Source organism: Emys orbicularis, chromosome 3 (genome assembly GCF_028017835.1).
Source record: "Emys orbicularis isolate rEmyOrb1 chromosome 3, rEmyOrb1.hap1, whole genome shotgun sequence".
NCBI lineage: Eukaryota > Metazoa > Chordata > Testudines > Emydidae > Emys > Emys orbicularis.
Window position 1 is genome coordinate 100,368,955 of NC_088685.1, and position 25,932 is coordinate 100,394,886.

At 40.8% G+C, this 25,932-nt stretch overlaps 1 protein-coding gene across 1 annotated transcript in view; it reads right to left on the reverse strand.

Moving 5' to 3' along the window:
• PTPRK (protein tyrosine phosphatase receptor type K) overlaps positions 1-25,932 on the reverse strand; it is a 585,126-nt gene that overhangs the window by 256,103 nt on the left and 303,091 nt on the right. Inside the window, exon 6 of the mRNA XM_065401786.1 lies at positions 19,387-19,561. Within this exon, the coding sequence (XP_065257858.1) occupies positions 19,387-19,561 (175 nt within the window). The remainder of the gene's footprint in view (positions 1-19,386; positions 19,562-25,932) is intronic.

Consider the following 25,932-nt stretch of genomic DNA (forward strand, 5'->3'; position numbering starts at 1 on the left):
GGAGAGCTTGGCTGCTGGTGGGTGCAGACCACCCACAATTTTTTCCCCGTGGGTGCTCCAGCCTCGGAGCACCCACGGAATTGGCGCCTATGGAGCTAGTGCATGTCTGTCTACCTAACCTGGGAATTACACCTCCCAACTGTGGTGCAGAAATACTCAAGGTCTGTGACAGAGCTGAAAACTGTATCCAGACTTCAGCCCCAACTGAGTGCCTTACTCACAAGTCCATCCCTTCCTCTTTGATTGGGCACCCTGGGTACTACTGAAATACAAATTCATATTAATGTGTGGGGATTAAGTGACAATAAAAATGAAAGTGTTTCCTTTACAACATCCCTCTTAAGTCTCCTCCAACTTCCTCTAAGGAATATTAGACTCACTTGCCTATCTGTCTCAGAGACATCTCTCCAGCAAACCAGCACATCCTCATTCACCCAGCAGTAGCTAACCTCACCAACTCAGCAGGAAGATATTTTCTGTTCTACATGAAGCTAAGCTTTCTTAGTCTTTACCACAAAAACCCACTGGCTATGTTTCTCACTGTTTTCTGTATAATCCCATTAATACCCTTCTTTTTGCCAGTTACACTAGGAGATAATCATGTTGTGTTTACATCTCTGAATTATTAAGCAATCAAATATTTGAGGCTATTAAGGGGGGAAAAGAACTTTTATCCAAACTAATCTAGGTAAAGTTTTTGCAGTCACTTTAAAATTATTCTCAAACACCACCACAGCCAAGATGATTAAAGGTCACTGATACATTGCAAAGCACATTTTTTAACTAGATTAATTCAATTATAATTGCAACAACTATTCCAGCCACAATTTAGACACAGAATCCAATTATCCATTTCATTTTCATTTACACCTCATAGGCTAGATCATTTATCATGTTTCATGATAATGATCAAAAGGCACATGGAAAGTGATTTCTGGAGGTAACAAATTACCTACCATATTAGCATAGCTTACAAGATCCTGTCAACAACTACTATGCATAAATATGAGGTAATTAAATTTACAATGTGCAGGAGAGCTTGATATGCTACTTGTTTCTTTAGCAGCTGCCAAAAATCTGGATTGCTAAATTCTACATACCAGTTTGGGTGCTTAAGTACAGTAATTTAGCTCCTCATAACAAATCACAAACATTACACCACTACAGCACCAACAGGTAGACTGTGTGCAGTGGATCAAGATCTGGAGATGAATCTTTCATCATCTAATAATATTGCTTCTTGCCACCAAACCATCCATCATGTTGCTGAGACAGCTTGGAATGATAGCACTGGACCCTCACATTACTGCTCCTTGAACTCTGTCTCATCCATCTTTTGCATCATTCCCAATTCACAGCTAAGTATCATCTCCCTGCTGCAAAACTGAGTGTGAACTTGTAATGCCTTTAACCCATAGTGCCACTCTAATAGTAATTGATTTCTTTTTATTGCACAGCCAGTGTTCAGAAAGACTATCTGTAGTTGCTGAAGCAGAAAAATGATCAAAAACAGCACTAATATACAGGAGTCTGATACCTTTTAGGAAATCACCCTTTTAGTGAAGTATTGTTATAAAATATTATTTTTTATGAATGATATCTATATAAAAATGCATGGAAATATATCAATATAAAATTGGTGTGTGTATATACACACACACACACCAATTTTATACATATACTGCATGTACCCATACTGCACTGCTACAATTTAATTGTAAAGTAGCTCAAATGCAAACTGAAATGAATGTCAGAGATTGTTAGACTGCACGTTACTTTTCATGATTCAATACTACAACACTATTATATTAAATGTATTTTCAAGCACAGATGTATTCTACATTCAAAAGGAAACTTAGATTAAGTCTACATTGATCATTAAAACAACCTTCATGGCAAGACTTCAATAGCATGATGGCTTGTGTACCATAAACCACCCAAGACTAAGCGTTTTAATTCAGCTTCATCTGAATGCAGTTATAAAAGTTTAATAAATCAAAATGATCAAAATGCCCCCAGTGGCAGGTTGGGATTCAGTTTCCAATTCAAATTCTCTTTAATATATAGCTTCTCTGACATCTTGCGTTTTCTGCCATCTATGCTGAATTCCAAATGCCTTCCTTTTCATTATTACCATGCATCAGCCAATCCAGTTATCAGCACACTTTAACAACCCTACACAATACACAGAGATGTCAAACCTGGTGGTGTATTTGTTTTGTTTTCTGCAGCAAGAAAATAATGGCTGGCAAGAGCCCTTTGTCTACCTTTAAGTAAATATTTTTTTAAAAATTTCTCCCTGCTTTGAGTGGTATTCAGACTGAAACAGAATATTCTCAGCTGCAGTTCTCAAGTGAACCATTTATTTAAATGAAAGTATATTTAAAGAGGAGATTGGAAGGATAACTGAAATCTACTAGGGAAAAAGAAAGTGTTGGCAGGCATCCCTCATTCCAGTGAAAAAAATTTCACTACTTGTCAACAATTTTTTGTTTTGTATTGACTGCCTAAAATACAGATTGGAATAAATAATATACCAGTCAAATGGGAGAGTTGTGAACCTAAAAGCAACAGCTCAAGCATATATGATTTTCTTTCTATTTTTTTTTTTTTTACTGGACATTGCTACCTGCCACCTCACAACCTTTTTGTGCTATTTCTTTTACTGGGTAGGATAGGGGAAGTTTGCATCGGATCCCTCAGAGTCTAAAGCAAAACAAAGATTCAGCTAATCATAATAATTATATTTCAGAATTTCAAACCAGGTATTCAATGTTAATGATGCTAACAGTTCAACTGTTACAAGTACAATCGACTTTGAAGTTAGCACCTGATGAAGCTGGATGAGAAAGTGATAGATTTCATTTTAAATTACCAACAGTCATTAGGCAACCAAAATCAGGGTATCTGGGTACATGTTATGTGGCTTAAATTGGGTGATTGTAGACAACTAGAGAACACAGCAGTGAGGTACATATTGGAATCTGTTACAACATATAGTTTCCCAGAAGTTCTCCTGGAGGTGGGCTCAGAGTTATGTCAGACCTGATCCGGATGAAAGGAATAGTGGTTCGCTTCTCGGACACCATCAAGTCGGAATGCTGGGAAGGGGGACTTGGTACTGGATGAAACACCCACAAGTTCCAATACTGCCACTGCATTGGCCAGCGGCCTGGTGGCCATGCGCCGGTTCGGGGGGGCTGGTACCGAAGTCTGGTGCGTACCAGAGGCTGGTTACCAGTATGTCTTTGGTGGAGCGAAGGATTCCCCCTTGGATTCTGAAGAGGATTCTTCCCTCAAAGACCATGGCAGCACAGTACCTGCTTCTCCCTCCAGGCGGTGCCAGGGAACTGGTGACCAAAGATGGGTCGAAGACTGCTACAGGGTTTTCCTCTGGATGGTGCCGAAGCGGTCAGTGCCGTGACGGAGCTCACTACCCCTTGATCCCTTCTATCCCCAGTCACCTTGAAAGAGCCTGGTGCCAGTGAAGTGCTTCGCTCAGAAGCCAAAGTGTTCAACGCCAATTTCGAATGGCTCAGCTCTGAGACTGGTCTGAGGGCTGCCTCCATGAATAAGATCTTTAGACGAATGTCTCTGTCTTTTTAAGTGTGTGGTCTGAAGCCCCTGAATATCTGGCACTTCTCTTTAACGCGAGTTTCCTTGAGGCACTTTAGACAGCTAGAGTGCGGGTCACTCACTGACATCGGCTTGCTGCAGGAGGCACATGGTTTGAAGCCCGGTGACTGGGGCATACCCAGCCCCTGGGGCGACAGGGACAATTATTCACACTACTATACACCCTAACTCTAAGAACTATATACACTAACTACAATAACTAGACAATCTACTATAAAAGAGTCCAAACCACTGGGAAAGAAGCCTTCCAAGAGCAAGTAGGATTGTTCCAGGAAACAGTCATGGGCGGTATGAAGGAACTGAGAGGGTGGGATGGACATGAGCAAGCACCCGAAGAAAAAAAACACTGCTTCTTGCAGTAAAGATTTTTTTCATCATCTTTGTGGACAAAAATAATTCACATCCAGACTAATTTAGCTGGGTCCATAAAGGCAGTCACCTACACATAAGTGGACTTCTGGATGAGTTTTGCCCAGTGCGATATATGAATGGGATGCGATATATGGATGGGAGGGAGCTGCAGCCTAAGGCCTGCAAAATAGACCCTGCTTTTATAGTTGGTGAACACTAATGGGAGAAGGGTGGAAGGATTGGGCCTATTATTGGTGGATATAGTGGGTCATCTTTAGGAGACACTGACTGACTTCAAATGAGAAGTCATAAGACTCTTGCTCAAATAAAGAAAAAACCTATAGTTGGAAACTGACAATCTGGCTAATTACCAAACAATCCTGAACCTTTCCTTTTGGGACAGGTTAAGAGGGTTGTAGAAGCCTCCACAGACATCAGCAGAGGTTGGGTCTGACCATTCAATTGCAGGATATGCCTTTTCTTTGCCAACGTGGTTCTCAATCTACGGCTTCTTTTGGACTGTCTCATGCTCCCAGATCCCAAGTAGTCCACTTGTGTCTTTTTGACACCTGTGCCTAGCCAATATTAGGTGTAAACAATAAACAGCTCGGTTAAAGACATTATTAGCTACTTTAAAATAAATTCTTAAATGCATTTGTCCTTTCTTCACCTCTCCAAATACACACCTGCCCTGTGTAATCACCACCATCTCTCTCCCTTCAATTTCTCTTTCTATATTTTTCTCTTCCTTTTTCTGACACTCAAGTTCTCTTGCATCTTTTACACTGTCTTTTTAACTCTATTGTGCTCTATTTCCTTTTGTTTCCTGGTTGCTCCATTTTCCAAAGGCCCCTGAGCAAAGGATTCTGCCATGGATTCCACAGAGCGGCAGAGGATTTAGAGAATTCAGAGAGGCTGCCACTCCACGTGCTCTTCCTGGCTCTGCTAAGAGACGCAGGAGAGAGAAAAGAAGCTGCCGGTGCCGCCTTCTGCATACAGACAAACTAGACTGTACAAGGGGCTACCACAGAAGGGAGAATAGATAGGGCAGCATTGCTATAAGGGGACAATGTCCCTTGCATGAAGTCTAGTAGAGTTAAATGTAGTTTCATGTAAAATACCCACCTTGTGGGCCTTGCCAGTTAATTTCTGTGGTTTTACAAATGCAGTTCCCTGTTTATGATAGTGTTTCTCCCTCTCTCCTGTTGTTGTGAGAACAATGCACTCAAACAGGTAAAACTAACTGAATAGGCAAACAATGAAACCAAGTGTACAGAATATGTTCAAATACACAGTGAGAAAGAGAGAGAAAAATTTATTTGGTTCATTAATCTTTCTGATCCAGTAATTTTAAGCGGTAATTGTAATATTTTGTAGGCAAAAAAAAAAAAAAAAATTCTCATGCAGACATGTGATTTTTAAGTTGACTGCATCCCCTACCCAAAGCCTTCAGTAGTTTTCCAACTGCTGCAGCATTATCCTGGAGCACTTTGGCATCAGAGATTAAACATTCTCCCCTCCTTGTCTGTGAGTCGGGGTGGCATAGGTCAGTCTATTGGATTACAGTTAGATGGGTAAGGGTGTCAAGCAAGAGGCTGTTACTAACCCTACTGTGCTGCATAGAAGGGGGATGGATTTTTTTTTTTTTTTTAAACAAGCATGGCCCTAACATAAGCGTGATCACTTTGCTTATTCATTTCTTCATTAACTGTTTTTGTCGAGTTGTGATGTCAACTCTTTGGGCAGAGACAAACCCTTCATGCTGAAAGCATAAAGTACACCGCAGGGAGTTATAAACTGAACTGTAGCAGTATACTTTAAAGCTTTATCCTTTTCCCCCACACACACACCTTACAGTGCTGGCTCTTCCATCTCTGACAAATCCCTGTCCTTCGCCCATCCTCTCCACATGTGATAATGCTTCAAGGGATTCATGAAATACACCCTTTTTTGTCAGTTCCTCTTTCCAGCTGTTCACACACAGAAAAGGTGGGAGGGGAGGAAGGGAGTGAAGCAAGAAAGAAAATGTCATCATGGAGTATATAGATTAGCTTTGGCCTAATATGAATATTAATCTAGATTTTTTTTCAAAGCTCAAAGCCAGCTCCAAAGAGAGCACAGTAAAATGTGTTTTGCATCTTGCACTTGTCACAGTAAAACATGAATCACATAACAGCATTACAACAGAACAACATTTTACACTGGAAGAATCCCAAGTGATTTACAACTGTCTACCACCACTGAAAAGAAACCACTGCTGCGATGAAATGAGCAGCCAGACTATGGTGCACAGCACACCATAGAAGATAGAAGAGGTTTTTGGGTGGGTGAGGATGAATTTTTACCAGCAACACTATTGTCAGACTCTTCTTTTTTCTGAAAGCACCATAGGATCTTTAAAGTCAGACATGCAGCAAATGGCATGGAAGTAAATGTACCCATCTTCAAAGAATGAAAAGTGGAGTGAACCCGGCCAGTATTCAGACTTACAGTTCCAGGGCATCTAGGTGTTTCAAGGATTATGTCTAAAACCACTAAGGCTGGGATTTTTTTTTAAACCTAATGGAGCTAGGCACCCAATTCCCAGGCATCTTCACTGGGAACTGGGCACCTCACTCCCCTTTCGGCCCTTTTAAAATTCCAGCCTACATTATTCTCTTCACACTTCTCCTTTTCCAAAAAAACAGGCTAAAAGGGTAATATTTCCACATTTGAGGGGAAATATCTTCATGTCACAGTCTACCAAGCACCCCTCTTGTTCCAGGTGGAATCTTTGAAGGAAATGGCATAAAAGGAGCACTGGTTTGAAAATAAAGAAAACTTCTTGACTACGGTGGAACCTGTACATCTTTCCTTTGTGAGTGAGGAACTGGCATGCTCAGAGGTAAGCCTGGGGTCCATGGTGTTCTGAAGAAAGGCAAAGATCTCCCAGACTTAGACAAGGACTTGGAAAACTTATCAGATATCTGCTAGCAAAGGGACTAAATATATTAAGTGGAAGTATGTATAACTAATATAATTAACAAAGGCAAAGAAGAGAGCAGCACAACAGCAGTGCCCTGGTTAAAAAAAACAACCCGTACCTCCAGCTGCTAATAAATCAGTGCGACAGTTTGAGCATCAATCTAGGTGAACTTATGAATTCGAGTTTGATTTTATGAACTCTCTGCATATTTATACTTTTAATGATGGGAGGGTGATGAATCCCCATCATTTGAAGGTTTTTAAGAACAAGTTGGTGTGACATTACCCAGGGTACAGTCTGGACCTCTGAAAAGCTGTGTCCTCTTAATTCTCTAGCCTGGGATGCCTTTTACACTGCTTTGCTGCCATAACATCCACCCCTGGCCTGTTCACACAGCCGTTAGCATGCAAAATCGCTTCCAGTTATGTTACATGAATGCTCTGCAGGCCATTCATTCATTACATACAGGGCAGCGCTAGCAGGTTCTCTAGCCCCCGACTTTGTCCCAGAAATGTGTCTCTTATACTGCTCAGTACCCTGCTGAAGAATACAAGCTCACAGAAAGTCCGTCATTTATCAAAGGAAAATGATATGCACCAACTTTGTTATCCCAAATGGAGTTTCCCCACACAAACTTATCTTATTGTTTTATCTTAACCAGTGTGTTTAGTTAATTAACCACAGAAAGACAGATTTTAAGTGATTACAAGTAATGACGCATAAAAGTCAGGATTGGTTACAAAAGAAATAAAAAGATAAAATGCAAGCTAATGGCTAACTTAACAAATTGACAGAATTCAAAGCAAAGGTTTTCCATGCTATATTCTGCAGTAAATTTCACAGGCTGAGTCTCCTATCAGCCTGGGACCCCTCCCCCTTAGTTCAGTATCCAATGAATATCTGAAGATCTCATGAGCAGAGAGACGGGAGGATGAGTGAAGTCAAGTGCTTTCATCCCATCTTTATAATGCAATTTCTTGTGCTAGAAACATCCTTGCTGAGTCATAGTGACATAGTCCATTGTCAACCTGAGGTTTGAACCGTCCCTGTGATGAAATGTAAAATTCTTGTTTACACCTTCCCGTTGCTGGAGAATGGTTCCTTAAGTAGGTGATAGGTGATAGCTATTCACCCTGGCTGGGGTGCCCGTGTGTGTTTGTCTCTGAAAAACTGGTTTGGGCTAGCTTTTCTTAACCTTGGATATATAATGTTATACAGTAGAATTTTGTAACTTTACATACAATGTTGATACACATATTTTACTGGGACAATAATGTTCAGCAGATTATAATGTTTTGAATGATACCCCACAAGGCATACTTTGTACAAAATTTACCATAGTCTTGTAAAAGTGGTGAACATAATAGTATAGACTATCATAGTTGGACAAACACCTCTCAGGTATGGTGTAGGTTCACTTGATTCTTCCTCAGTGTTGGGGGATGGACTAGATGACCTCCTGAGGTTCCTTCCAGCCCTACATTTCTATGACTCTATATCTTTCACTGTATACTTGCATCAGCTCTCTTGTGTTAAGGGGAAGGAGTCTGGTACCTGATCAGTGTCCCTGAATGGACAGACATTAAGGACTATCAGCTATTGGATGATCTTGCCATAGCAGGACAATGGAAACTATCAGCCAAAGACTATTTATTGACTTCTTAATGACTCTCATCCACTGTAACAAAGCTGAGTGCTGGAAGCCACATCCTACAGAGGGTTAGAGAATGGAAAAAACCCAGGGGAAGGACTGAAAGAGACAAGGTATTAAACTCTGCTTTTAAAGAGGATACACTGTTTACAGCGAAGACAGACCAGAACCAGAAGAGAAGACTGATCAGCAGGATAGCAGATGTAGGTCCTGGACTCCCGCCCAAAAGGTTCCCAGGAAGCATGAGGAAACTGAGGCAGGGTGTTTCAGGCAGATTATTTCCCACAGATCTGTACATCTCTTGTGCTCTTTTCCCACAGTTCTCTCTCTCTCTCTCTCGTTTTCTATATTTTAAGAAAGTGTGTTTAAAAGTGCATTTGCAAAGCCTCTGTGTTATTTGCTTTAAATATCACAAACTCCCCAACGGTATAGTAACAATCATCCAAAGTACTCACAAAGGCTTAAGTTACAGGGAGACTTGGGAGAGAAGGGGTCACCAGTGGTCTTGGTGCCTAGGGCCAGGGCTGGCCCACAAGATTTTGGCACCTGAGGCGGGGAGCTCAAATGATGCCCCCATTCCCCCCTCTTGGGCCAAAACTTTGAAAGGTCTAAATTCTGCCTTCTTCCTGTTCTACTCCTCTCATGGTACTGCTCTGCTACCTACCCCAATAAAGGAGAACTAACAACTTAAAATGCCTTGTTCAAAAATTTTAAGTAACACTTAACTTTCAAACGCCTGAACAGCAAATGTAACTTTTCTTGTCTGCATAGTAAACACTGGCATTTTTATCTGTTTGAATAATCAAAGTGGTGCTTTCCATGCCTTCTTGGTTGCAAAGATCTGAACTGCTTCCTGAAGGTCCACAGTCTGGGCCAGCTCATACTCTATTGAGATGGTTGCAAGGCCAACTAGCCTCTCCTGTGTCATTGTGGAGTGTAGTTTGTTTTTATTAACTTCAGCTTGGAGAAGCTGCGTTCTCCACTGGCAAGTGTTACAGGAAGTGTTAGAAGTATGCGCAGAGCAACAAAAGCATTTGGAAAGAGGGTGGTCATCTTATTTGTGCACATATATTCCAGAACAGCCTTTGGAGTTGATCCTGCTGAAATGTATCTTGAAAGGGCTTTCAGTTCATCACCTAAATCACTCGCATCAATATCACACATGTCATCATGTGTCAATTCTGTAGTGCCCTGCATTGCTGGTGTAGGTCTTCTTCAGGTATAGCGAGGAGTTTTAGAATATCATACAACATCCCAAATATACTGCTGTGTTCCTAGAGCTGCATGAAACATTCTTCAACTGACTGTATTGCACAATCTAGCACCTGGTTAAAGAATTCAACTTTGAATTGTTGTTTGGGCTCTCTTATTGGATTATCCCATGCCCCGTAATCAAAATGTCGTCTTCTTTGGTGACTCTTGTATTCTTGAATGGGTGGGAAAATAGCTTCAGTGTGAAGTTCCTCTGCCAACTTCTGTGCACTCTTCAGAACGTCTTGAAATCCCTCATCTGACCGGTAAGACTGTAGGTATGACTTTGGTTTGTCCAGTTGTTCCATTGCTCCAGATATATCAAGGTCAACACCTTGGAGTCTCTTGTTTACAACATTTATTTCAAACAGTATGTCATGCCACAACACTAAGCCACACAGAAATTTGAAGTTATGTATGTTTCTGGTGGTTCCATTTCCCTCTGCCACTGTTCTCCCACGAACAGTTCCTGTCATAGCATTATCCTCCATAATGGCAACTATGGCATCATCTATCTTCCCAATTTGGTGTTTGATAGGCTTTATCGCCTCCACTCGACTTTCCCATCGTGTGGCACTCAGTGGTTTCAGTGTCAGAGAGGATGTTCCCAGATGTTGCTTCCAAATTTGCCATTGATGCAGAGAAAAATACATAGATGCTTTGAATTACATTACAAAATTCAGCAGCCTCACTAGAATCATAGAATATCAGGGTTGGAAGGGACCTCAGGAGGTCATCTAGTCCAACCCCCTGCTCAAAGCAGGACCAATTCCCAACTAAATCATCCCAGCCAGGGCTTTGTCAAGCCGGGCCTTAAAAACCTCCAAGGAAGGAGACTCCACCACCTCCCTAGGTAACGCATTCCAGTGCTTCACCACCCTCCTAGTGAAATAGTGTTTCCTAATATCCAACCTAGACCTCCCCCACTGCAACTTGAGACCATTGCTCCTTGTTCTGTCATCTGCCACCATTGAGAACAGCCGAGTTCCATCCTCTTTGGAACCCCCCTTCAGGTAGTTGAAGGCTGCTATCAAATCCCCCCTCATTCTTCTCTTCTGGAGTCTAAACAATCCCAGTTCCCTCAGCCTCTCCTCATAAGTCATGCGCTCCAGACCCCTAATAATTTTTGTTGCCCTCCGCTGGACTCTTTCCAATTTTTCCACATCCTTCTTGTAGTGTGGGGCCCAAAACTGGACACAGTACTCCAGATGAGGCCTCACCAATGTCGAATAAAGGGGAACGATCACGTCCCTCGATCTGCTGGCAATGCCCCTACTTATACAGCCCAAAATGCCGTTAGCCTTCTTGGCAACAAGAGCACACTGTTGACTCATATCCAGCTTCTCGTCCACTGTGACCCCTAGGTCCTTTTCTGCAGAACTGCTACCTAGCCATTCGGTCCCTAGTCTGTAGCTGTGCATGGGATTCTTCCATCCTAAGTGCAGGACTCTGCACTTGTCCTTGTTGAACCTCATCAGGTTTCTTTTGGCTCAATCCTCTAATTTGTCTAGGTCCCTCTGTATCCAATCCCTACCCTCTAGTGTATCTACCATGCCTCCTAGTTTAGTGTCATCGGCAAACTTGCTGAGAGTGCAGTCCACACCATCCTCCAGATCATTAATAAAGATATTAAACAAAACCGGCCCCAGGACCGACCCTTGGGGCACTCCGCTTGAAACTGGCTGCCAACTAGACATGGAGCCATTGATCACTACCCGTTGAGCCCGATGATCTAGCCAGCTTTCTATCCACCTTACAGTCCATTCATCCAGCCCATACTTCTTTAACTTGGCAGCAAGAATACTGTGGGAGACCGTATCAAAAGCTTTGCTAAAGTCAAGGAATAACACATCCACTGCTTTCCCCTCATCCACAGAGCCAGTTATCTCATCATAGAAGGCAATTAGGTTAGTCAGGCACGACTTCCCCTTGGTGAATCCATGCTGACTGTTCCTGATCACTTTCCTCTCCACTAAGTGTTTCATAATTGATTCCTTGAGGACCTGCTCCATGATTTTTCCAGGGACTGAGGTGAGGCTGACTGGCCTGTAGTTCCCCGGATCCTCCTCCTTCCCTTCTTTAAAGATGGGCACTACATTAGCCTTTTTCCAGTCATCCGGGACCTCCCCCGATCGCCATGAGTTTTCAAAAATAATGGCCAATGGCTCTGCAATCTCATCCGCCAACTCCTTTAGCACCCTCGGATGCAGCGCATCCGGCCCCATGGACTTGTGCACGTCCAGTTTTTCTAAATAGTCCCGAACCACTTCTTTCTCCACAGAGGGCTGGTCACCTTCTCCCCATATTGTGCTGCCCGTATCTTCCAGCTTTTTAAGAAGCACAATTGTCATACCAGCTCCTGTAGTATCATCAATGTCAATAAATTCTAGAAAATGCTCTCTGACAGTTACCATTGCAGGGACATTTTCACTAGGTTCTATTGTTGTTACAAAACGCACCATTAAAGTCATTTGTTCCGTATGGCTGATGTCAGGTGTGCAGTCCAGAATAACAGAGTAATATCTTGCTGACTTCAGCTCTGCCACAATCTTCTGTTTGACTTTTGTTGCCAGTAACTGTATGATCTCATTTTCAATTGTTTCTCCAAGGTAGTGGTGTATGTAAATTTTTTTGGGTGGAGTACAGCATCAAACTCAGCCATCAGCGCCACAATTTTAAGGAAGTTTCCATTGTTTGGCACACACACCTGATCTGAAGTGTCACACAGTGCTAGGTTTTGGGTAGCAAGCATTCTCACAATGGCAATAAGCCTTTTCAGAACATTTTGCCAGTAAAGAGACTATATATGGCTCTCAACACTCAATTGAAGGGGACAAATAAGGAGGCTGGTAGCAGGGCCTGAGTGAGGGAAGATATCAGTGTCTTAAGGGCCTAACTGGCTCCTACTACTTCAGTTGACTGCCTGTTCTCCTCATGTGGGTTCAGGGAAGCAGCAGGAAACAGGAAGCTCCCTGAGAAACTGGTGTTAATCAGTCCAGGCTCCTGGGGGTGCTAGAGAGGTACATAAGAGGCTCCTCCTCCTCTCTCTCCCTGCAGCTCCTGCTGCTTTCTGTTATTGCCTCTCACCTTTTCTCCTGCCTGCCTGTTATGTCTCTTGTGCCCTCCTTCCTCCAGCACAGCACTCCACCATCTCTGTGCATCTAGAGCAGAGAGAATACATATGCACCAGCAGCAGACAATTTTCTACACTCTGGGTCCTAGTGGCGCCCCCTCCGCCCCAGTCTGGCACCTGAGACGGCCGCCTCAGTTCGCCTCATGGTAAGGCCAGCCCTGCCTCGGGCAACTGAGCTACAGGACTCTACATCCCAAGAAGGGATGCCAGCAGTCTGAAGTCTGTATCCAAGGTGTATGCCTGAAGGACCAGAGTTGGAGACAGTGTCTGGAAACAGCTCAGACTCAGGAAGCTAAAAAGCATGTGGGATCTAAAGTTTCAGTCTAATACAACAACCTGGTGACTGTGCACAAGGATTTACTCAGCCAGGGCTGTAACAATGCAAAGCACTCCCCAAAACTCCTCTATGGCTGCTGAAAGAAATACCTCTCTCCTTCCTTTCTCCCTCTCCAAAGCCTTCCTCCAAATTGGAACATTGAGAACAGGGGAAGTCCCTGGTATTGTATCCTTCCCCTTGGCTCCATTTTTGGGTCTTCCTCCTGATTCCAAAAGCAGCAACAATGAGAAATTGGCGTGACTCAACAACTGCACTGGAGTTCACCAGGAACTGAAAAGCACCAATAAAACTGGCATGATTCTTGCTGACCTCACTCTGTGGCTGCTTTGGAGGAAGCTGTAAGTGGCAGCAAATGCACTAGAGTTGACTGCTGACTTAAGCTTAAATTCTACAGAAATGTATGGCTTTATAATTTACTATACTAACAGCTAGAGGCCCCAATTAAGACTGAGACCCCATTGCTAGGCAGTGCACATACACATAAGATACAATCCCTGCCCTGAAGAGCTTACAGTCAAACTAGAAAAAAGAGAGAAAAGAGATGGAAGGGCAAACAAACAGACTTGCCCAAGATCATACAGTCGGTCAATGACTAATCAGTTCTCCTAAGTCCCACTTCAATGCTCTAGGCACTCAACCATGCTACCTCCCCTGGACAGCGAATTTGGATATCCACTAGAAAAGCTGATTTGTCCATCTGAAGTGTTGTTCCAGTCCTCTAGGATGTAAAATACAGAGTAGTTTGTGGTTTTAGATGCAAACAGCCATGTCTTGAAGTGTCTGGACTTAGATCTTTGAATCACATCCCTTCTCATTTAGTTAGATAATAAACTGTTATTGTGGGAGCAGACAGCTGGAGATTTTTCTAGTTTAACACTGAGGAACAGAACCATAGTTCTATGCACCAATCTGGTATTAAAGGAGTTAATTCCACTGCAAACAGGGGGTATATTAACATCATTTAGGCCACTTCAGGCCTTTTCCTCAATTTGTCACCTAGTACTCTTCATGAAATCAGATTGAATATTTTCAAACTTACCACTGTGCTTAACAAATAGACCAGGTGGCAAGAATTAGGACACAAAGAATGACATGTTCAGAGATTTAATGTATTCCCCAGATAAACTGGGCACTAGTTAACTTGCCAATGAGAATCTGAATATACCACAACTTTCCTATATGGAAGAAATGCAGACACTTCTAGTGAGAAAAGAAAAATATTCCCAGGAGAAGTATTTTCCAGATGCCAGTGCCATCATCAAGCTGTGTTAGCATCATCAGAGGCATCATCTTAACTACTGGTTTCTTAGATAAAATCCCTAAAGGGATTTCAGGTAAGAAAGACAAAACTATCTTACAGTTGGACTCTTGTTTTCACCATAATAAAGATTATGGTGCAGTTCCTAGGAGATAAGCACAGCCCCAAATGGGAAATCTAATACAGTGTTTTCACACCACTAAAAGATTTCTCCATATAGAATCTTATCTGAAACATATTGCCTTTGGAGACTAAAATCCAATGCATATATTCAATCCCCCTCCTGGCAAAATTATCCAGACACCCTTACTTCAGCCATGGCTGTTCTAAACACCAACAATTCAATACATAAAATTACAGGACAAGCCTTAGTTCCGTGGCCTTAGAAATAAGGTAACTTTAAAAAAAAATTGATCCAATTTTGGATACAAACATAGTGGTACCTGCTCATAAGGAACCATGTTATAATGAAAATTAATAAAAGTTCTACATTGTTCGACAAGGCAACATACACATTTCAATTCCAATTAGCATGAACTTATATAGTGCAGTGAACCTTTGGGGGAAAAAATTACTTTAAATGTAAAAGGGTTCATTCCATAAACATCAGTTTGGCTAAGGGTGACACACACTTTCCCCAACCAAAAGGTTAGTCAAGGCCCAGACTCGGTGGGCCTCACAGACCCACTCTCCCACAATGGTGCCCTTGAGTTCTAGGGTTCTGTCAGACATTTATTAGTAGCTGACCACTGGTTGTCTGAATTTATTCCTAGACAGTTATTTAGGAAGACATCAGGCCTGAAAGACACTAGAGAAATCATCCACCACAATAATAGGAAACTGGATTCCTTTGAGCTCAACTGTGGAGTAAATTCTGCTATATAAGTGACCAAACCTCCTCTTTAATTCACCTGAGTTGCAAGTCTATAGGGAAGAAATCCACACACTTGAGAGAAACATCCACTAGGCTCACTCAGAGAGAGATATTCAAACCACTTTATCACTCCCCCTTTAGTAACATGGGGGGGAAGTCCCCTTTATGAGCCGAAACAAGTTGATGGAAGAACTTAATCAAATGCAAAAAGCCTGGGGAAAAATCTTTATTGATATGAAAAAACAAACCAATGAAACAGGAATTCACTTTGTTCTGACTTCTAAAAGCATGGTTTTGAGGTGGTCGGAATACAACGAACATCCTGAGGAAAGCAGTCTATATTTGTAATGTCCCTAACTTGTGGGCGCTAGGGAGGTTAACATCACTGCATGCTGCAGCTATGAAACAAGAAGTAAGCCACTCATTTCGACTTCACATAGTAATCTCAATTTGGGATGATAGAACAGAGAAGAGAAAAGAAAAAAATCTACTAAACTCTTGCCATTAGAAAAAAACAACTTCCATAATTGTGACCAAGGATAGGACTTCAGTAAAAGTTACACTTAAAAATGTTTCAATAAAATCATCAAATCTCTTTCAGACAAATGATGGAACTATCTATAGATCAGTTTAAAAAGTTGCAGCTGGACATATGTATTCCCCTGATAAATTTTCTCTTCCATGACTAGCAGATTCACACTAATCAACATTTTCTTCAAAGTAATCTGTGCAAGAACCATTGTGTGAAATAAGGATATTGTGGATCCTGTTTATCTTGCAACATCTAATAATGTACCAGAAATTTTGCATACTCAACCTGCTGAATGACATGTAGCTAGTTTAAATGAAAGCAAATCGAGAAATACTATGTGAAATACTCTAGAGAAACCATAATACTCAGGTGCATTATTTGTGAAAACCAGAACAATGCAAGCCTATGTTTCAGCCTCGGTGTTCACCCATATGCTTTGTAGTGAGAAAGAAAGGAGCTAACCTCCCCAGTTGCTAGCATTATGGTGACCAGACCACAGATGTGAAAAATCAGGACAGGGGTTGAGGGGTAATAGGAGCCTATATAAGAAAAAGACCCAAAAATCGGGACTGTCCTTATAAAATCGGGACATCTGGTCACCCTAGCTAGCATTTAGATGTCATAGCTCTCTCCCCTCTCCTACCCCATATTACACTCAACCCCCCCAAAACAGGCATCTGCACAAGGCTACATATTGTCTTCTGGGCATTGGCAATTTTACCAGGGAACAAATGAAAGTGGAAGTGGAAGATGGGACTGGGGGACATTTTCAGTTAGGTAACTTTATTGTCTGAAACTGTACACAACCTCCTGTAGAAGGAAAATACACAAGACTGACAGCTGTGCCACAGAAACCAATTAAAATCAATACAACACAGCTACTGAGCTGAGAGCTGAAGCGCAACTCAAAGTAAAGGTTTCAACATTAAATTATTGACTGGAAATACCTCTGGTAAAATGTTGTAATTGAATTGAAAACACTATACTGGTCTTTCTTGTGAAACAAAACTTAATGAAAGTGAAATGAAACAGCCAAGGAATTTCTTAGAGGATCTTTGAAAGTGGTGCCAAAAAAATCTGGTAATAAAGTCTAGAGATAATTTCCTTGTAAGAATAATTAGATGCTGATTTGCAGATGGTGATTTGGATAGAATAAGTTATAAAATTGGAATTTCCATTATCAATATTAAAATACCTTGCTGAGTAGTAAACTGCACCTTGTTTACACATCTATATTAAAGTATGTATTCTACACACATATACAGTATATACACACACACCAAAATTTTGATGCACTGAGCAACAGATGCTGTTCATCTCTCGCTCGCTAATAACCAGTGTTGTCAATAAAGTTTGGCTTCTACAAGCTGAAGACATTATCATTACTCAGAATGATCTGGAAGCAATCCTAAAGTCATGACAAAGTAAATTGTGTTTCACCGTATTTTTTTTCCCTCTGGCTGTGAGAAAACACAGATCAATACTCTTCAGCATAAGAATTCCACAGTGAAATTTTCATTTGTTACAAACAGCAACAAAAAGGCCCTAAGCAAGCCCTGTCACTTTCGGTTTAGGAGGAAATGCACTAATAAACTCTTACCCCTGGGTCATCTTTGACAATGGGCAATACTATGCCAGCTCTTATTAAAGGTAATTCATATCAGTGGCCCAAAAATTTCCCTTAAAATTACCGTCTTTTGTATCCATGTAGCAGGATGTCAGCTTTAAAGTGCCACTGAGATATAGGACCTGTCATTATGGTTAATTTTCAGCACAATTTTAACACCAGGGTAGCTGACCCCCAAGGGTATGTTTTTGGCTAACAAGATTTATTTGGTGGTTATCCAGACAAACAAGAAAATATATTACGGTATATTGTTTTTCAAATATAACAGTGAGCAACAAATCCTATACACCCATTTTTTATTCTGATGTCCAATAGACCAATGCATTGGTAGAAAAACTGTTAGAGCAATTAAAGAAATTTAACTAAAATAGAACAAAATAGCTAACATTCTTCAGCTTCTAACTCTAGAAAGTGCAATATATACTTTTTTAAAACCGGAACTTTTAAAATAATAGAATCTATATATATAAAATGTCTGTATTGACTAGATTGCTACTTACCATCAAGCTAAGATTGGGTCATAAAGCTGAGTTTTACTCTGGACTTCAATATTTTAACTTGAGTTTTCCAAAACTTTTTAAAAACTATTTTACTTTACTATTTTCTTGTACTGGAAAGAACTAAAAAACATCAGTCATTTCTTGGGCAAATGTCCGTATGTTTTAGTTTCTTAGTTATATCAAAAATTAAGTTTTCATGTTGCCACAGGACTACTTTTATCACATTAAAAAAGGAAATTATATAGTGATCCACTAGAAGAAACAATATGACTAATTACTGTACAAAACAGCAGGTAACATTACCAAAGCTGATGGCTGTTCAGCAAGGAAGTAGCAGGGCCCAATTAATGATGGTTTTTGTAATAATAATACTTTGCACTTCTCAATCACCTTTCACCTGGGAGTCTCAAAGCACATTACAAAAATATTAATTAAGCCTCACTGCAAATGTGTGAGTAGGTGATTGAACAGTTGAGTAAAGATAGCCACAGAAATGTTAAATGACTTGCCCCAGACCACATAGCAAGTGAATTGCAAAGCTGGGAACTGAACCGAGTAGTCTTGAATCTCAGTCCTGTGTTCTCACGACTAGACCAAGTGCCTCCTTATCCCCCACCACCCCAAATTACAAACTCTAAGCCACTGCCAGACTTGGTAAGCGCAAGTAAACCAACAAGGTCACCTGAAGTCAGGAAACAGGATCACAACAGGCCAACTGAAAGAGAAAATTTTCACATCCCTTCTTTCTGGGCCATCAAGCTTAATTAAAACATAACCCTCCCACTCCCCAAGCATAAGTCATGGTTGCATTGCAGCAGGCTGCCATGCTTCTGAGTGGACTGAAATTCATTTAAAGTATTTAAAGTATTCTGGGATGGGGGTTGAGCAAATACACCATTGCTTCTCCTCTACCCCACAAAACATTAAGAAGTAAAAATTAACTTATTACAGTAGATACTTTCATATCTGTAAAATTATTTGTTAAATGTTAATCAGTATTCATCTCAACCAATATTATCTAGAAGATAGTGGAAAGGAATATGGTATTTTACAAGCATTGCATTATTAGGACTTTTTATAGAATCCCATTATATGGAAAGCACTTGTCAGAAACGAGGCTGTCAAAACTATACAGCCACATTCATTAGTTTTATTTTATGAGGATTTCTGTAATTTTATTGTGCTATCTGTTGGCTAAATAAAAATGTAAATATGATGCATTGATGTTAAGAGTATTTAATTTCATAAAATGAAAACATTTGCAACTTTACCTCTCACAATAAGTTGAGCAAAATTGGACACTCCAGAGCCTCTCTCTGACTGAGTTACACAGCGATATAAATCCTGATCAGTTTTTGTCACCTCTTGCAACTTGAAGGTAGCAGCAAATCTTCTGTGATTGATATTTTTAGTTTGGGCGACTGGAATATCTTCTCCATTCCGTCGCTATAAATAAGAGAAAACAGTGCAAAGATATCTTATAAGAGTGTTTTTCCTCTTGACAAAGACATAAAAGTACCAACAAATATATTTTAAAACATCCAAACACAATCTCGCCATGCTGAGTTTTCCATGATGGAAAGGTCTAGCAAAGAGTTTCCCCTCTAGAGTTGGGAAGCGTTCAGTCTTCCGCCCTTCCCAGGGTATATCTACACTACAGTTAAAAAGCCATGGTTGGCCCATGCCAGCTCACGCAGGCTCGCAGGGTTTGAATTAAGGATCCCTGAGCTCTGGGACCCTCCTACCTTGCAGGGTCCTAGAGCCTGGTCTCCAGCCCAAGCCCAAACATCTACATTGCAATTAAACAGTCCCTTAGCCCAAGCCCAAGTCAGCTGGAACAGATTTTTAATTGCAATGTAGACATACCCCAAGAGGCCAAGCACGTCACATCCACCTTGCATTGTTCAATAATGGGAACTTTTCACAGGAGATCCTAGCTTTCCAAGTAGCAGCATCACATTGTGAGAGTTGCATCACTGGGACAGCTTACTAAACTTTGTAAAGTTAAAACCAATTTATCAGTCCATTGTAAACAGAAGTTATACAAAAACTTGTGCACAGAGTTGCTGGATTTTCAACAGCTTTCTGGATACTGGTTTTGCCCTTTTATGCTAGTTCTTATGCACCAAGCACCCACTTCCTGAAATTGCACTGCCTGACATCAATCACCCTCCAACTAGAGCTGGTTGAAAAAAAGCTGTAAAAAAAAAAAATGGAAAACAGGAATTTTTCATAATATGTTTACCGATTTTTGAATTTTTGAAACATGTCAAAACTTCAACACCATTTCTGAATATCAAAAAAATTTCAAATCAGTTCCATGGGTGACAAAAAACTGCAAAATTTTCAAGTGAATGTTTGTGTTCCATCTCCTCACCCCCAATGAAAATTAAATTTTAAATTTCATTGAAAACTCAAAAGTTCAAAAAAATTTGACTAGCTCTAGCTCCAGCAGAGATGTTACCATCTCTTTCCCACAGACAGCATCCCCCTCCTAGTACAAGTGGATGCAGCTGTTTCTGAAACTGTGAGCATCATTTCTCATTCATCAACAGAGGCAATTATCTGTCCTGCATCAGCATTGCCTACTCCTATCAAATCGCCACCTCAGGTAGAAATGTACAACTAACCAATCAACCCCAGGAATAAGAAATACCACCCAAAACTTAAACTCAGAATTTCTGAGCACGAAGCAATATTGCTGGGCCATTAAGGCAGCAAATTGGAATTTAATAAAATTAGAGCCTCTGGCAAAAAAAAAAAAAAAAAAAGAAAAGAAAAGAAGAAGGGGGAAAGGAAATGAGTCAAAGCTGCATATGTATGTTTTCTGGGCTACTGGCATGTACTAGATCATTTCATTTTACATCTAACATTTATGGTCTTAGTACGGGGTTAGGTTCTCTATAAAGAGCTGCCCTCTCCTAATGAAAAAACATACTGCTGTAAATTAGCCAGCTGTTAGTGCTGCCTCAGACTCACTGTAAAACTATTCATTTTTAACCATTAACACATTGAAACATGAATCTTAGTTTTTTCTGCCTTATAGCAGTCAAAATGCACCATTTCCCACACCCCATTACAACCTTGTCTGAAAGCTACCATTTATATACTCCTGACAGATTTCCGCTCCCCTCAATCCAAAAAAATTCCGGTATGAAGAGCATTCCATCATCTTTATCAACAGCAATTTTATTGGACTGACTCTCTCCTTTATTTCATGATAAAAGTTTATATTGAGAAGACCAATTTAATTTCCTTTTCTGCTGTTATGTCAGAGATGGCATTGAGTCAACTGTGAAACCTCCAACTACCCCCACAGGCATGGCTCAGATTGCAGAAGAAAACTAGGAAATATTGCCAAATGAAACAGAAAAAAATGCATCTCCAGCAGAAGAGAAAACTCTGATCTGAAATACTACAAAAATATACTCAGATACCGCCTCTTTTTAAAGCCACCATCTCGTACATTAACACAACTCTCAAATATCCCTTTCTTATATGATAGTTATCTGAAATTGTATCACGTGGTAAGAGCACAGGACTGGGTGTAAGGAGAGCTGGATTCTATTGCCAATTCTGTGGCTGACTCACTGGATGACCTTTGGTACATCATAGGTTCTTTGTGACTCAGTTTTCCCATCTGTAAAATGTGGAGAATACCTACCTCACAAAGGTGAAGTTAGGCTTAGTTTGCTAATGTTTTCAAAGAGACCCACAGATGGAAGGCACCATTGAAATGCAAACTATCAACAGTATTACTAACGCTTATAATACCGAACAGCTATTACACACTTAAAGACTTCACGTTCCACTACTACTCAAGCTACAGTAAAAGCACTATGCAATACGTATCTCTTTCCTCCTCTTAGCTAGCTCATTGCATTTGAAAGCGAGATTCTCTAGCTGTTTATTTCCTCAGTTTAAATCAGACTTAAAATGAACGTTTTGATAGTCTACACAATGATAAATTATTTTTAAGTCGCCAGATCCAAACTTTATATTAACTAAAATAAATAAACTACACTGCAGTTTCCTTCCTTTCTACTTGTCGAAGCTTCCTTACAATCTATGTTCTGATCATCAGCCCAGGGAGAAGGAAGGTGAAGGAAAATCATGTTCTTTCCCAGCACGTACAACTTGTCAGCCACTTATTAAGAAACACTAAAGATGACGAAAGTGTAGATTATGTTGACTAAAAGACTGAAATTTTGAAATACGGTATTACAGAAGACTGCAAGGCAATTCAGCTAGTTCAATGAGTCTATTCCTGCGAAGTGTTGGATGGCAGTAGAAGAGGAAAAATAAAAGGATTTAACATTTGTTAAAATATGCTTTTAAGAAGTGTTCTTTACCTTTCCATGAATGTTATTTATTTCTCCAGCAGAGGGATTTTACTGCAGAATACAACTGATTAATCCCCTTTTTAAAAAAACCCTAAATATAGGTTTCTGAAAAATGCAATGCATTTTTTGCTTCAAAAGTAGAATTTCCTTACATTAAGGCACTTCCTTCATTTTGACTCCAATGTTTTTAAATTCTAATGCTCCAAACTCATTCTCCTTGACAGTGAAGAACTTTACATAGCCTGTACTGTAAAACAAATTAGTCTCCAAATGTTACAACTCCCTTATTAATGCTGCTCTGCATGCTCAATGCTAGAAAAACACAATTAACTGGGCTCCTAATTTTAAATTGAATAATGAAGCACTTTAAAACAGTTATGGAATTGCCTCACTATCAATACACAGAAATTTAATTAGCTTAACAACTTTATTTACTGTTCACAACAAAACCTAGAATTGTCTTTGCTGACTGCATTAATGAGTTATCGCTCCCTTATCTTCAGGATTTAGAATGGTTCGAGAATGGCTGGTGTCTGTCTCCTTTATACAGTTCCTTTAGGCCTTCACTGTGCTTTAGATCTCTAAAGCAGGATGCCCCAAACAGTATTAACAAAGTCTAATCACCCAACTCAAAATGTGCCCATTTAAATTATCTTTGAAAGTGTTCCCCTGAGCTTTAAGCTCAGGCAACCTAAAAACTACAGGCTCCTGTTGTATGCACAGTGCCATAGACTATGCAGCCCTTGACAGACCCTCCATTACTGATTTTTTTTTTTTTTTAAGTATACTACTACTTTTTACTAACAATTATTTATTAATTATTGTTTGTATTGCAGGAGCACACAGGACCAAGACCACATTGTACTGGGCACTGAACACACAAACACGGTCCCTGCCCTACAACTTTCAATCTAGGTATAAGAGAAAACAGGTGACTATAGACCAGTGTTTCTCAAACTAGGGGTCCAGACCCAAAAGGAGATCGCAAGGCTATTGTAGAGGGGTCACAAGATCTGAGCCGTAACCAGGACAAGAAGAGCAGGGCAGCCGCCAAGAGTGCAATGTCGGGGGGGAGAGAGAGGAAGGGGTGGAAAAATGCCAGGAAACAAATGTTAGGGGGATAGCCCTGCAACAGGCATGGTATTGCCACCCTTACTTCTGTGCTGCTGCTGGTGGCAGCGCTGCCTTCAAAGCTGGGAGCCTGGTCAGCAGCCACCACTCTCCTGCCGCCCAGCTCTGAAGGCAACGCAGCAGCCAGCAGCAGCGCAGAAGGATGGCAATACTATAGTAATTTTCTATCACTTTTGTTGGGGTGGGGGGTGTCACAGCCTGAAATATTTTCAAAGGGGGGCCCAGCAAAAAAAGTTTGAGAAACCCTGCTATAGACAGCCTGGGGGAGCACAAAGATACAATAAGACGATATTGGTCAGCATGATAGGCTCCGGTCCCAGTACACCAGCAGCCTAACTGTTGTCGGGTTGTTGTAGGGATCACAGCAAAAGAGTTTTAAGGAGAGTTTTGAAGGCGGACAGTGTGGTGACTTTGTTGCTGTTATGGGTAACTCCTCCCAAGCATGAGGAGCAACATCTGAGAAAGCACGAAGGTGTTTGTTTGAAAATTTAACAAGTGGACTATGAAGGCCAGCACCACTGGCGGATCAGAGGCAGAAGTTGACATCTTTATAGCATATAAGAGATAAGGACAGTGCGGACAGACTGTGAATGGCCTTCTAAGTGAAGACAAGTAGCTTACATTTGGTGATAGAGAAGAAGGAGCCAGTGGAGGTATGCAAAGAGCCGGGTGACATGATCAAAGCAATGGGCTAGGAAAATGATCGTTGGAACAGCATTTTGAATGAATACAAGAGGGGCAAAATTGCATTTATTGAGACCAGAGAAGAGAATGTTGCAGTAAATGAAACATAAGATAATGGCAGGCTGGATGAAAGTTAGAATTACATTGGAGTTAAAAGAATTAAAAAGTGTAATTTGCTCAAATTTCATTGAAGGAGGATTTTGATAGGTTGAAAAATTCTCTGAATGTTACTCTTCTTCAATATGAGTGCAGTGAATGCAGCTTTTCCAGTAGGTGTGCAAAGTCTATCCCCATGTATATCTATCTATATTTTTAAATAATTTTAATCACCAGTGGACTCAACACTGCAACCAGAAAGTGATCTCCCACTTAGAAAATAAAAGTTGAAGCAAATACCCTGGCTTCACCTTAGCATATATCTTGCACTGGGACACCATTAACCAGTCACAGTGTTCAAATGATTTGAAATGATCTCTTAATTGAACTGTTCTTTTTAATGTCAGAGCTCTTAAAAGGGCAAAAAGAAAAGCAGCAGTGCTCACTGCTCATTAGAAGGTTCATGGTAGCTATATTGTTTCAATTTATGTGTCACTCACTCTGAACAGAGCTCGAAAACTCTGCTCAATTAGGTTTTAAAAACTCAATTTAAAATTAGTGTGGATTTATGCTAATAAGGATTGGCTGCACCCTGCACTCTTCCTGATTCCTTTACTCCTCTGCTGTCTGATTTGATAACCTTGGATCACTCACTTCAGAGGGGTCAGAAGTAGTAATGCCGCATGCTCTAAGCTAGCATTTTTCTCCTTTTTTGAAAATAATGGTGGATGTAGCAAAGAACAACATGCCATAAGCAGCTGATTAAAAAAAATGCAACTATCTTAAAGCACTTGATAACTACTCCAGAGCTGCAGGCACTTGTGTCAGTGTTCTATAAATTTTGGGACCATTTCTAGATCTTGATAGTTAAACCATTTTATGTGCCATATGCTTTTTCTTTGAGTCAATGGAAGCATATAATCATCCTTACCACTACCGCTTTTAATCTGCCTTTAAGTTGGACAACAGTCTCTATCCTGCCTAAAACACAAAAATCTCTGGCGGGATACCAATTCTTCTCTTCTCCCTCTCCTGAGAGAAGTCAAACTGTGTCTGCGGAGTTTGTATTGCTATTCCTTTTGACCTGAGCATTTAGCCAAAAATTCAGGGTCTTGAGGGTTGTTCCAGTTGGGAGGGGACACTGGTGATGGAGTCAGGTTTTTTTAAAAATGTAATCCTGTTACTTACAACACAGCAGGACTCCAATAGCCTGAGATAGCGTCTTTACTCTCCATTCCAAGCCCCTTTCCAGTCAGCAATTAGCCCCAAAGCTCTTTTAGCTTTTCTCATGTCCATGTTCCCAGTGCCTCTTCTGTGTTCCTTTCTGCCTTCTCTGGTGTTTTTCTGACTTCTCTCTCTCACCCCCCACCCTGCCACTAAAACCACACTCAGCAAAGCCCCTCAGCTCACAGAGTTCAAATTCCTGAGCAGCCTGACATGTGCCTTTGTTTTGGGTGGTCACATGTCCCTGTGTTTTGGTTGGAGGCTGTCACAGATATGTCTGGGCTCCTTCTGCTGGCAACTCACCAGATATCTGTGCCATTGAATCCCCGGGAGTTTTAA